Here is a 14,475-nt window from a genome sequence, read left to right as displayed (position 1 = left end):
CGTAAGTCGAATTTACCTGTCTCCGAATCTACTTATCACTAGGAAAGCATTTTAAATAATATATGGTTAATAAAAATCTATTTTAAGCTTACAAACAAATAAATTTTAGTTTTTAATATAGTACAAAAAAAGTAATCTAAATTTACGAATGCGTGTACTGTAAATACAGTACATACTTGTATATATTTTAATATGATTTTATGTGCTTTAAACGTTTATCTAGTGATATTACGACTTCAATATTTGTGGCGGACAGACGTAAAGTCGAATAAAATGACTTAAACTTGATTTTTATTTTTCCATATACTTTTTTAACAAGCGACGTATAATCGGAAACGACGTAACTCGAAACGACGTAAGTCGAGGTATGCCTGTATCTACATGATGAATTTTAATATTGAAAATATACCTTTATCGCCCCAATCACGGTTCCAGGAATTTTCTACAAGCCAATAAAGAACACCATTTTTCCACTCCCCAACCTAAAATTCTAATGGCGTGACCACCAAGTACTTCTCCACTGTGATGTTGATAAACACCTAAATTCCGATATTAAAATATATTTTATATCGTGTATATTTTATGTGAAATTTGCATTAAGCTAATAACCTGATTTGTAAGATACATAATCGGCATAAACTGTAAAAACTGCTTCTACGGGTCAATTTTTCATAATTTCAGTTTGAATTTGATTCAAGTTGCTCCACCGTATGAAGATTTACCTGTAAAATTTAGCGTTATTTTAAAATCTATTACCTAAAAATAATTAATATTAATTAATTTATATTATTTCTGTAAATATACAGTAGAACACTCACTTGATAACCAAGATGGCGTTCGGCGCCATTTTGGTCATTAAGGGACGTTTACGTCTGAGATAATTTTACTATCAGCACGCTCAACCTGTATACTTTCGTCCTAGCGCCGCGCTCTATGGCCGCTCTATTTAGAGTTATGTNTAATATTGAAAATATACCTTTATCGCCCCAATCACGGTTCCAGGAATTTTCTTCAAGCCAATAAAGAACACCATTTTCCACTCCCCAACCTAAAATTTTAATGGCGTGTCCACCAAGTACTTCTTCACTGTGATGTTGATAAACACCTAAATTCCGATATTAAAATATATTTTATATCGTGTATATTTTATGTGAAATTTGCATTAATCTATTAACCTGATTTGTAAGATACATAATCGGCATAAACTGTAAAAACTGCTTCTACGGGTCAATTTTTCATAATTTCAGTTTGAATTTGATTTACGTTGTTCGACTCACCGATCTACCTGTAAAATTTAGCGTTATTTTAAAATCTATTACCTAAAAAATAATTAATATTAATTAATTTATATTATTTCTGTAAATATACAGTAGAACACTCACTTGATAACCAAGATGGCGTTCGGCGCCATTTTGGTCATTAAGGGGCGTTTACGTCTGAGATAATTTTACTATCAGCACGCTCAACCTGTATACTTTCGTCCTAGCGCCGCGCTCTATGGCCGCTCTATTTAGAGTTATGTGACGTCATTTTTGATGGAACTAGTAAGCTGGAAGTGCCAGCTAGTTCGCTGTTGAGCTATGCGTTAATTCAATATGGCTGCTCCCATGAAAACATGACTTTCTCGTACAAAGAAATAAAAATGGAAATATTTTTGAAAAAAGAAACAGCAGAAAATATTTTTATTGATGAATTTCAATTATTTGTCGTATAAAATGTTTATAATAATCTTTACCTTTTTTACTTTCGTAAAATTTTAAAATGCCTTTTACATCTGTAAGATGACTTCCACAGTTCAAACATGACAGCTATAAACACTAGCTTTAGGTTGGTTACATGACGTCAAAATGACGTGACATCCGCAGCTAATTTCCGCGATGGTTCATTCCTACTTCCAAGCGCATGTGGTGGACGTAAATCTTTAGTATGATGTTTGCAAGGAGGAAATTTATATGACTAATTACCTTGATTGCTGTTGTATAATCCTCCAGTTACTATTCCGTGAGAAACCCAATACTCCCAATGACACTTGGAAAGCCTCCATCCATCAACTATTAGAAGGAAAAAATTAAAACTTTTCCTTTTATACATAATTTATTTAACACGTTGTTTGGCTATAAAATCTCTTATATTTGTGCAATTGTTGTTTTTAAACTTCTATATAATCTTGGAATTTGTTTTATCAGTTCTCCTCGATAAATACTAGCTTATCCGGAAATGCAATTAGAATAAAAATACATCTTTATATGGAATATATATATGTATATAAATGAGAATGTTTGTTTGTTTGGATGTTTGTTTGGTACACACGTCTCGGCCGTTCTACCAATTGCTACGAAACTCGGCAGTTACATTTATATACTCAAACTTAGATTGTGTCGAAATCCCATTCCAAAATATCTAATGGATTTCTACTTCAATCAATTAATTTGTATCTCTATTGGATTTACTGGTTTTCACGTATCGCCATCTAGTGGCAAAAAATCTAACAAAATAATAAACTAAATATAATTTTTATAAAAATATATATATAACTTTAAAATATATAGTCTATATTATATTCACTTATTTATTGCTACAATGATATAGCGCGAAATAGGCGCGCTATATAATTAATGGGACAGGTAGCAGATAGCACTTGCCTGCATGCAATAGAAAGCTTTACCCTGTGAAAAACTACATGTATTTAATTTTTCCACATCTGACGACTCGGGTTTTTCATTTCTCAATTTTTGTACTTTCTTATTTCTAATAAGCTTCGTTCAGTAGTCGAGTACATAAAACCTCCGAATTCTGGTAGCGTCGTGAGTTCGGGCATGGCCAACGGGCGGGCCACGTGGAGTTTTCCGGGTTTTTTTCATCTAAATAGGGACCCGCTTTCCAAAAAAGTTTTTCTAAGATGCATTCTTCCCGGAAGATCGCTCGTGTGTCGTGTTGCCGTAATCAAATAAGTCAAACTAATTCTAACCAGCGATTATTTATTGTGACATCGTCACAATGCCGGGTTGAGACATTCGTCACAATATTTTCAAGTTTTAGTGGTAATCTTGCCCCTATACATCATACTTTTCCTGTTAGCAATACAGTCGTGCCGGTCACCTATCTAACTTCGTTTAGGGGAAAATTTTGAATCGAAGTAACGTGACATAAACGTTCCTGTATAATTAATCTGGCCCTCCTGCCGCTAAGCTTTCTATATCTTGCTTCGACTTACACGTATGCAACACATTTCTCGAGATTCCGGAAAGTTAGACAGCAGACAACAGTCAAAAATTATAGGTCTACAAATTTTTCAAATTGCAGTCCAATAATTTTTCTATAAACTCGATATTTACGGGAACATACTTCCCACATAATTTATACAATATGTTGCAAAAAATATAAACACTTTGTTATAACATAAAATACTTAATTAATACTTAGCTAGATGCGTAGGTAACATAAAAGAAATTATAGTCACAGTTTTACAAAATGCATTTATTAAAACAAATTATATAAATTCTTATGGACATTAATGTTAGCAAGAAGATCACTAGCGGAACCATCGCAGTCTGTTTATCACGGATTACTTTTCAAATATTAATAGTAGACCAGTATTAATTAGGAGTGGTTGACCATCCTCTCTTCCGGGAGGAGATCAACGACTACTTTTCCTCGAATTACTTCAATCCCTTTTCGCAACAGCCCCTTTTTTTCTATCGGACCAGCGGTATGGTGGCATTCGAATAGTAAAATTACATAATATAAGGTTACCAGAAACACAAAATATGATTTAGTGGTTTTCGAGGGTGCCGAGTTTAAATATTTGGTTCGTTTTTTGTGAAATTTGAATCGTTGTCAGATGACTGTTTGATGTTCGGCTGTAAATGGGGCAGTTTCTTAGAAGTAACATTTCTAGAGATAGAAAAAAAAATTGTTAACTGAAAAAATTTAAGATACCGTATTTTCAATTGGTGTGTATTTGATCAATGAAATTGTGTCATTCCGTACCGTTGGAGTATAGTGATAATCGTGTCAATGGTAGGCTAAAAAACCAAACTCTTCTTATGGTTTTCGTTTTAATATTTATTACGTTATAGTATTTGATTTATATAACCACAAAAATTATCTTAGATGACATTCGTAATTATATAAATCAAATACTATAATATAATATGTTAGAAGGGTTAGAAGTACGAATGAATCAAATAATCTTAATATTTGTTGTTATTTTTTGCCCGAACAAGGCCGGGCTCATTTGCTAGTTAATTTACAAAATAAAGCATATTGTTCTTTTTCGACTGCAAGGTGTGTTTGGTTAAAGTTCAAGGAGGAAATGGTTTCATCGTAGTGCATTATTCTGTAGTGAAATGTTTTACTAGTAGAACACCGGTCGAAATATTATAAGTTTCCTTGGCCAGTTATAGTTGTTTAAACACAGTCATTTATTGAACACAAGAACACTGCCTAATATTTTAGTCTTTGGTCTTTGGTCTCTGCCGATGTTCTATGCACTTTAGTGCATAGAACATCGGCAGTGACCAAAGACTATCGTAGATGAACGAATCTCGAATGGTGTCGAAGTATCCGTCCGTAAATTGGAAAGAAAAAAATTCTTATCGGAAAAAAAAGTCAAGTCCAGATGATTAAATCGTATTTGGATAAAAGGTCACTTCCGGGTGGCTGTGTTACAATCGGTGAAAAGTCGAAATCCGTGCAAGAAGGCCTTGGCAGAAAAAAGGTTTATGTTTTCCAGCAGAAAAACAACCTTTTTCACGAAAGCCTTTTACGCTCGACGGATTTTTTTCGTCATTTTTTCAGACTCCTTTCTGTCGAGTCCCGACTCTCGAGACTATGTGCACCGTCCATTCCGGAACTACGGGGTATCGCTGCTCCAGACAAAGGACGAGAGACGATGCCCTGTCGTCCGGTGTCATGACGACCACCCGTTTGACGTTGGGTGTATGCGAATTACTCTGTCCGCTCTCTTCCTTCGCATCTTTCAGAAGCACCCGTATTACACGAGGAGAAGACGAGGCGCCATTTTCGGGCTCAGCTCAGCCCGAGGTGTACCATTTCTACAATTCTTTGAAATTATCCATTCTGCAAAGAAAAATGAGCGACTGTTGTGAAAACACAACATTCATTACTTAAATTAAGAAGTAATCCTATTACTGTTCCTCACATTGAACAACATATTTTATCTACCAATACATTCAGCAATATGTCAGTTTGGCGATTTTGTTTCAGCAAATAAAAACTAATTTGAAGATCAGAAAACGCTCATACGATTGTACAAAGCACTACACATTGCACAATTGTTATACACTGAATGTTTTAGCTTACATGCACAAGGAGCTTTATATTAATATTAAATAATACCACGAAAGATTATAAACATCAAGTTAGTTGTAAATAAAACTATATCATCTTATATATAATTAAACCTCATTATTTGCTTACAAACTCCTTGTTCGCTCTTTTGTAACTTCTAGTGTAGCCTGTATTATTGCATGGAAATATGTGCTATAGAAGTTTCATAAAAAATGCACCGTTGCGATATAGAAAGTAAAACTTGCTGATGCTATATACATTTTACAGTAAATGTTTTATTATTTCGAAATTAAATATTATTTATCATGTTATAAAGATAAGATAAATTATTTATTTCTAGCATACAAAAATTGTTTCACAGTAGAAAAACACAGAAATGTTAAAAATATCAATATTCTTGTATCAAGTAATTTAAGAGAATTCTAATTTTAGCCTTTAATTTAAATTTGCTTCCTGTATACTTTATAATTTCGCAATATGAAATTTGAAAAATCCATTATCGATCTCTATACATGTGTTTACCTGATGAATATTCAACTGAAGAATGTTAATTGTTTCAAGTCGATTACTATAAAATAAAATTCGTTTTGAATAAGAAGTAATCGCATTCAATTAAGAAAAATATTCAATTTATTTAGCTTTTAAATACCGGTTATTTATAATGCATTAAAATTCCACAATTTTTATTGTTTATTACTCATTTAGTTAGCTTAATGATCAAAATTTGTGAGATGTTTCGAAATCTTAAACTTATTTTCGAAGCAAGCAACTTCCTCTTAACCATTAGCGATTAGAATATTTACCATATACCTCGTTCTCTTGGATACATTTTACTGCGATCCCTTGCATTGCGTTATTGTAAAATACGTTTTAATTGCTAAATGTATTAGTTTTTTACATACTATAGAATATACTTTATAAAGACTTTCGTTAGCAAGAAATGGATAATTGGATGTATAACGGCTGTCCTGTGTGTCTGATCTTTCCAATCATACAATCCTGCAAAGTATTTGGATTTAGTATTATATCCGATTGCAACTGTCACACAAACAGAGCTATTTACGGACGAAGACTTCAGAATTTACTGTACAAACCATACGTGAATATGATAGAATTCCTATGGTTTCTTGCTATTATTAGATTCACGTTTGATGTTCTTCAAATTGACGTAATTTGCAGCGATTGGATGATTCTGTTTGGAGACGAATTCGTTCCACTTAGATACATACTTATGTTATTTTATACACATTCTGCCGTACAGTTTAGTATTTTCAAAAGACGGAAAATTAATTTTGTGTACAAGATCAGCAGTTATACCCAAGAAATTAATTTGTCGCAAAACATTGAATTAATGTGGATAAAATTCTGTAACATGCTCGTAATGGCAATATTTCTATGTTTCCTATTCTACGAAATGTTTCTTTATCCTGCTCTGAAGATAAATGGATCTGAGGAAGAAAGTTTTTTCTGTACCATTTTCATTTCTTGGGAAACGGTTTATGCACATCCTGTAATATTTACTATTTGTGTGCAATTATTTTTTATTGGCATTATACTTTATAACCGATTAAATTATCTGTGCGAAATTGTTAACGGTATAACTGAACATTGTACAGACGTATACGTTCTGCTTTATGACGTAATACCGAAACACACAGAAATATTACATTGTTTCTGTCAAATGAATGACGTTTTAGAAGTTTCTTTTCCCTTGATATACGGCTTTATTATTTACATAACATCCTTCTTAATGTACACAGCAATATTCGCTAATTTATCGTGGAGATTTCTCATGCTGTTATTATGTCTACTTAGTTTTTTAATTGCCATTTCCTTTGCTTATATTCTGTCTCGGTTAATTGCAAAGGTAAGTTATAGCGAAATATATTTTCTTGTTTGTCTTGGATCATTAACTATACAAATATCACAGCTTTATGGAAACTTCGTACATATTAACGTGTTATCATCGGTCAATTGTACATTACAAGAGAAGTTAAAAGTGAGTATAACAGAATTTCTGCAATTCTTTAATGTATTCATGACTATTGTAGTGTTGAACTTCTTTTCTGTTTTATAGATGCTGAATTTCATGAAAAGATTTGGAAGACGTCCGATTGGTTTATTTATTGGAGGATTTTTCTACGTTAAAAAAGATTTCCTATTGAGAGTAGGTCTTTATTTTAAAGGATTGTTTGCAATTTATGAATTATAACGTTGATATTTTGTAATTGATTATTTCAAGGAATATATTTTAGTTTTTAAATTTGTAAGATATACAATTGATGTATAGAAAGAGTTGTGTAATTTTCTATTTTTACAGATTTTGAACTCCTTTTATTCTGTATTGTCAGGGCTTCTCGAACTAGGAAATGCATCTTCAAGAAAAAATTGTGATATGAAATTGATTGCAAATAATACATTTAATTTACTTTAATTGTTAACATAAAATAGCATTGTTATGTAATTGTGTCGAAAAAATTTGAATTGAATGTTAGTTGTTGAAAAAATAAAGATAAATTTTAGAAGACATTTTTATTATTGTCCTGATAAAACAACTACAAGCATTCATTTATATATATATGAATTGTAGTGTTCTGTTGATTGCCATAACACAAAACACGTGGGAAAATAGAGGAAACGAGACGACGTATGGACTCGAATTATTCTAAATTAATTAAGATTCAGACGAATTTCATACAAAATATTAATGTATATAATATACGAGTATAAACTATAGCGAGAAATAACAGATTTAAAGTAGACTATTTATTCATTTTCACTTTGCTTTAACAATTCGATTGGAAAATTAACAATGAAAAGACCGATCAGAAATAAATGAAAAGATGCGATTTCTCTGAAGGGAACCGATCAATTCTTATTGAAAATCACCGCCGCTAATTGTGATATTTTGTTTATCAAAGTTAAAAGTATTTAAATCTAGAAAGATCGTAATCTAAACTTAAACTATCGCTGCAAATCAGGGGCAGCGCGAGGCAGATTCAGCACTTTCGCCGGAACTCGGCCTAGCGGTGTACGAAAATTCATCAGACATTTTGCAGGACCCCCTGTATAGTAGATTGAATATTCGAGTGTGTGTGGAAAATGCAATCACATAATTCACTAATCGATGACAACTTGTTGCACAGTGACATGAGTGCAAGATTTTCTTTCCTGTCTTTGCATTGAAATATATCGTTGCAGCGTGTTGCAGACGTTGAAATTTGAGTATGTTGACATTAAATGTCAACATACTCAAATTTGTTAATTGAGTTACAAATAATGTTATCTACACGTGGCTTCAGCTGAACACAGTTTCTCGCAGTTGAAACTAATAAAGAATTATCTTCGATCATCAATAAGCCAAGACCGATTTACATCTCTGACTATTCTTTCAATAGAAAGCGAAGTAGCAAACTCAATCGGTTTTGATGACGTAATCAAAGATTTTGCGGCTAAAAAAGCGAGAAAAATTATGTAATATTCATCTTATAAAAAATATATGTAACATTCTTTGTACTTATAATAAATAATTCCTTATTGTGAAATTTATACCATTTGAATGTGTATTCTGGCCCCGCAAAATTTTTGAACCAGACCCTGCAAAACGTCACACCGGCCCTGCTGCAAATGAAGCAAAACTCGAGGAAACACTCGCAATAAATAATCGCACGAGTCAATAGATCCTCTCAACAACAGAAAATTTTATTCTTGAGTTTAATGTTAAAATATTTGAGCTTTTGGGTGAATTTCACGATCTCTGTCTGTAAAGAGTTAAATTTCTACAGATCATTTCACAAGTTTGTGTTGAGCCTTTTACTAGTCCTCACAAATACGAACCATAATCAATTAATTAACATAGAGTTACGATATGCTCGAACACTATCCTAAAATAAGGAAATAGTAGGGGAAAAGATGGAAAACGGGGTTAGAATTAGAGGGAATGAAATCTTGCAATACAACGTTATAATTCTAATATCTTAAAAGTTTACAAAAAAAAGTTATAAAATTGAGATTTCTTACACGTCAATTTATGTTTCGTGTTGTTTAATTAATGTTTTAGTAAAAAGATTCTTAAGCCTGTAAGCACGTAAAAGTGTTTCTCTTATTAAAAACTTTTGTTCGATATTTATTTCGACAAAAATGTTTTGTCTGATACACCGTTGAAACTACTCGCTTGTATATGCTACTTTCGTACTCGCTTGTATATGTTATGAGCTTTCATGAATAATGAGAAAAACGGTGCCTCAGTCCGATAAATATTAATTCATTTATTAAGGTTCTAAATAAACACTTTAGACATTGTAATTTTCAAAACGCTTTACCTCATTAAGAATTATTTATTTCTGTGAATTATCATAGACCTGAGCAATACGCGTAATATATTAAAGTGCCAATTTTGACCATTAATAGCTTTTTTAGAGCTGACCGCCTGCTAATGGTTCTTTTCGTTAGTAGTTATAAAATGAACCAAAGTCGAGAAAAGAAAGAATGTTATTTATTGAAAAATTGCAGACATATGCGTTAACCAGTGTATTGAATTAATCATTAAAATTTTTAGATTCCGATGTCCATTATATACCACAATGCCAATTAGATAGTAGCTATGAAAGAAAACAACGTTACGATAGAAAGGAATCTGAATTGAACGAGTTAGTTTGTGTGTCGATAAGAAATGAGAGAGGCTAACTGAAAAACTTCAGGAAATTAATGAAAAAGTATTTTGCAAGGGCCTTCAAGACTCTCAGACATAAAAAGTGATTGACAAGTTTCTGACAAGAAGATAATTACATGATTTACATGTAGATTAAGCTTCGTTTCCTGTATCTGTATCGAGTTATTGAAAACAATAGAAATATAAAATGCGTTTTCAAATTAGCGGACAGGGAGGGCGGGAATGTTCTACCTGGAAAACATACGGAAGATTCGTCCGTCTATTACTTTTGGAGTTTCGTGAGAATGGCGGTTTTAGGGAGAGTTTTAACTAAGTTTGACTGAATTAATGCAGTCTAACTGAAAAATAATGAAATGTAAATAATTACAACAAAGTAACATTTTTAAATAAATTTTAATGCCGATGAATTTTAAAATTTTAGTTCAAAAATATAAAGCGACGTTCATATATAAAATCTTAAATTTATCTTCAATATTTTTGCTATCAAGTTTTGTGTCTGTGAGAAAATAATAATGAGAATTAATCCAAATATCAGAATTTGCTTGTATAATCTTCGAAAATACCGCAATGACTGAATATTTAGCAATAAAAATTGGATTTTCTAGTTTAATCAGCCCATTTTCATCACACGTCATTAGTTTCTCTTTTATTGTTATTGTTTCTTGCGATTCAGGAACCACATCTACCATAAAAATTATTGGTTTTTCGTGAAATATCGGTAGATTGAAACCTAGAAGAAAACAATCCACTTCTGTGTAGAATCTTCCTTGAAACTTATATGATTCATCTAATTTAATCCTTTCATCAGTATCCAGACTGCCTTTATTCATATAATGAATTAATGAATTATAGAAGACATATTTACGAGATTTATCATTATTACAAATTGTTGGAGGAACTGAGGTAGAGGGGTGTGTATTCTTGGAAAAACATCGAAGTGAATTCATTTCATCTGCTGTTAAAATGTTTTCTGTGAATATATCCTTTTCTAACGTTTCTCTATCCAAGGAAAGTAAGCGTATTTCAGGTAGAAAAGGTGCCAAATGAGCGCGAATTTCTTCTGATTTTGCCATACGTAATCCTGTGATTGATGTTGATTGGCTGGGTTCGTTTAGAGCTCTTTTTGTTGCCCACTTCAATACTGCTTTAAACAGATTTTCTTCTTTGAGTGACATGTATATCGGTCTAGAAACGAATCTGGAAATAGTTGTATCCTTGCAAGAAAGGAAACCTTCTGAATCCAGAATTTCCTGACAATGTCTATCGAATTGTATCCAACAATGATATTGGATCGAATAATCTTCGTGTTCGCATGCAAAATCGTGAATGTAACAAATGTTTTCAATGTTTACATGATGAATGATGTAATTTCTGCAAATGTCTTTTATTTTTTCTATCTTAAATACGCTTCCGAGTCTGTATATATTTAAGCAGTTTTCTATAGAACTTAAATGAAGCTCATTCGACACTAAATAGCTGAAAAAATATACATACAGATTAATGTAGTAATAGTTGTGAATTACTCATATAAAACAAACTTTATTTGTAAACGGTTGCATATATAATTTGTACACAGATTATTATTGATTTTTAAACCTTTATATGCTTTGGGTAATAAATAGATCTTTATTAATTAACTATATCGTGGAATCTGTCAAGCCTACAATGAAGTGAGAGCCGAGGCACGACAAATACCTGAACAGATCGCCTGTAAAAAATTTACGATGTAGTTTTCACGAGCGTTCTGTCCGGATGAAAAAATCACGGTGTATCATAAATAAATCGCCTCGATCCTGGATCTTCCAGAAGTTCAGGCTGACGTTTAAATCGCCAATTGTTACTGTTTGTTAAGTTACTTGAATGATCTGGCTAGGGGAATGCCTTCCGGGAGGTCTTTTTAAGAGAAACTGGCTTCTTTTTTGGCGTTAGAGACGTGGAGAAAACCCGAAAAACTCCACGTGGCCAGGCCAGCCGGCCCCTGTTGGCCAGTGTTCAGGGAACAAAGACCGCTTGGCCGCTGGTGGACTTCCAATTGTTACTAATTGTTAATATTAAACCTTTCCAATTGTTTAGTAAAACTTTGATAAAGCTATTAGCTATTGCTTATTTGATGTTGGGTTAATTAATCAGAAATATATCAATTTCGAATTTTTTAATACTGATTACTTACATTATTATCTGTATGAATTCGCCTCGCATGCAATTAACCTTCAATTTTGATGTCATCGTACAAAAATAAACTATTGCATCTCTTAGAGTCGAGGAATTCCTTTCAAGGAGAGGTTTCCATACCAGAACATCACCGTCGTTGCATTCGATGCAAGCAAATTCTTGGAAATTGAAAGCCATTTTTAGTGTTTATTATAGTTGCAAACAACTATTGTTGTCTCTCTAATTGTTACTGAATCAGTTTGACGCTCGATTAGAATCGCTCATTGTTTATTAAAATTATGCTTAATTGATGGATTAACTACAGAAATAAGTTATTCGTAATATAAATCATTTTCAGGAAAAAATTAAATTAGTTTAATCTGGTTATTTAATTAGAAAAATTAATTCTCTTTGAAGATGATTTTAAAAAATAACTTCAATAAAGAATGATATCAACGTAATCATCGTTATTTGACATCTAAATCAATATCATTAATACGAATTGAAAATAACTTTTATAGTAGCGATCAATCCTGAAGCGCCAGAAGCAAAAGTAATACAAGAGGATCAAATGGCATTTCATAACAGCGCTTTTCTCGAATTAGAAATTCCAAATTTTGTCAATTTTCAAATATCCACATTTTAAGACCTTCTAAATCCAAAAATAGTAAATAAAAAAAAAACCTGCAAAAAATTCCGTGGATATGTATGCGTGTGTGTGTTGGCTTCTATTTCGCTTAATATCTCAGGATGGGGTGAAGATTAGAAAAAAAAATTAACACGAGAAATAATTAATAAATAAAATTTGATAAATTATGTATAAGAAACATTTAAGCACAATGTGTATTATTTACGTATTTGAGGATACATTTTGTTTTCTTTTTGAAAATTTCCACCTACTTGAATGCACAAAGAGAATATCGAATAAACGGCACTTATCACCTGTAAATTACGTTATTTTATGTACTAAACAATGAGGTGTATTCAAATATTCTTAAAGCATATTATCGTACGTACCCTTATCAAGAAATATAGTTTAATAAAGAAAAATTCACCAATGGATATTCTGAGAAGAATCTTTCCAAATCCTTATATGAAATCTTTACGAAAAGTAATTTATTAAATTATTCAAGATAATTTCAAAAATAAATATAATTTTCAAATTCCGATTATAAGCAATTAAACACATTATCGACCTTCTCCTTTCTTCTAAAAACTCTATTCTCGGTCTTTACAGAATCAACATGTATGGAGATTATGCGTTGCAAGCATCTATAGAGTGTGCATTTTTAGCAGTATACTGTATATTGCTGAGCAGTTTAGTATTGTCAAAAGAAGCAGGGTTAATATTTATTTCGTTGTTAGCGGTTATCGAGAAAAATGTGAAATAAAACAAATGGTGGAAGTGTATTCATTACATTTCTTGTTTCTATTATTTATCTTATTTATTGTGATTACTGTAATGTCCGGTGTTACTATAATGCGCTTCTTGTCTAGTCTTCGTATATATTTGTGAGCACTATATTGGCCTTCTTTATTGCTACGCTTATTACACCGTCACGATGTAATAAGTCTAGCAATAAAGAAGGCTAACATAGTGCTCACAAATATGTCCAGGATTATTTGTTATATATTTTCTTTACTAGGACTTAGCCTATTAATAGGTCGTATTGCACTGGTGTTTTGGCTTCAGCAACCGAGGAAAAACTTATTCAGAGAAAACAAACAATCTCTTTTGATCACCTTGTATTATATCTGGAATATAACAAACAAAAATAAGGACATGTGAATTAATGTCCAGAGTTAGGTTGTATGCGGAAATAAAGAAACAAAAGGGAACAAACACAAAATCATTTCTTGTGTCTTTTATTCTCGCTTTGTGGTTCATTTATAGCGCGGGTCAGATCCTATCTCTTTTTCTCTTATGTTCAACAATTGTATTTTTACTGTAAAAAGGGATACCAAAAGCTATCAGAATAAATAGCTGAAATATGTGGTGACAAGGATTTCCTACAGGAGACATTGCAGGAAATATTGCAAAATAAGGTTGAACTTTTGGGAATATTTCGGAATGATTAACGAAGAATTGGATATTTTCTTACCTTATTTTTACACGTATTTTCTTTATGAGACTTCTTCCACTTGATATGCAACGTTATTTGTTAAATAACATCCAACAATTAGAATTTTCTTTGCAATAAATATCGTTGCTTCTTATGTTTGGATTAATTTCTGTTTGCTAGGATCTCTCTCACTTCACGTCTGTAGTATGTAATTATCATTTTTTCCNGGGAAGGAAGGGGTTTTTATAAGTTCGGCGTGGGAGAATGGTCATGTGA

At 32.1% G+C, this 14,475-nt stretch overlaps 2 protein-coding genes across 2 annotated transcripts; both read right to left on the bottom strand.

The window, feature by feature from the left end:
* Positions 1 to 423: 423 nt before the first annotated feature.
* Positions 424 to 6,142, bottom strand: LOC111633346 (cathepsin B-like). Its single transcript, XM_023377898.1, is given in 8 exon segments — positions 424 to 539; positions 610 to 654; positions 723 to 756; positions 912 to 1,105; positions 1,176 to 1,281; positions 1,736 to 1,743; positions 1,965 to 2,051; positions 6,124 to 6,142. Coding segments are annotated over 8 exon segments (609 nt in total).
* Positions 6,143 to 10,389: 4,247 nt separating this feature from the next.
* On the bottom strand, positions 10,390 to 12,377 carry LOC111633370. The gene is made up of 2 exons (XM_023377926.1): positions 12,156 to 12,377; positions 10,390 to 11,461 (listed from the first exon to the last, which is right to left on the bottom strand). The coding sequence occupies exons 1-2, from the start codon at positions 12,332 to 12,334 to the stop codon at positions 10,408 to 10,410; spliced, it is 1,233 nt and encodes a 410-aa protein (XP_023233694.1). The 5' UTR covers positions 12,335 to 12,377; the 3' UTR covers positions 10,390 to 10,407.
* Between the last annotated feature and the right edge of the window lie 2,098 nt (positions 12,378 to 14,475).

Source organism: Centruroides sculpturatus, unplaced genomic scaffold (genome assembly GCF_000671375.1).
Source record: "Centruroides sculpturatus isolate CEXI.00-Female unplaced genomic scaffold, Cexi_2.0 scaffold628, whole genome shotgun sequence".
NCBI lineage: Eukaryota > Metazoa > Arthropoda > Arachnida > Scorpiones > Buthidae > Centruroides > Centruroides sculpturatus.
This window is presented reverse-complemented; position numbering and strand designations above follow the sequence as displayed.

What these genes read in the sequence shown, in the direction of transcription:
- LOC111633370 (XM_023377926.1), bottom strand. Translation starts at nt 12,334, where the DNA reads ATGGCTTTCAATTTCCAAGAATTTGCTTGCATCGAATGCAACGACGGT. An exon ending in GAATTCATACAGATAATAAT is followed by an intron (nt 11,462 to 12,155) that starts GTAAGTAATCAG and finishes ATATTTTTTCAG; the next exon opens with CTATTTAGTGTCGAATGAGC.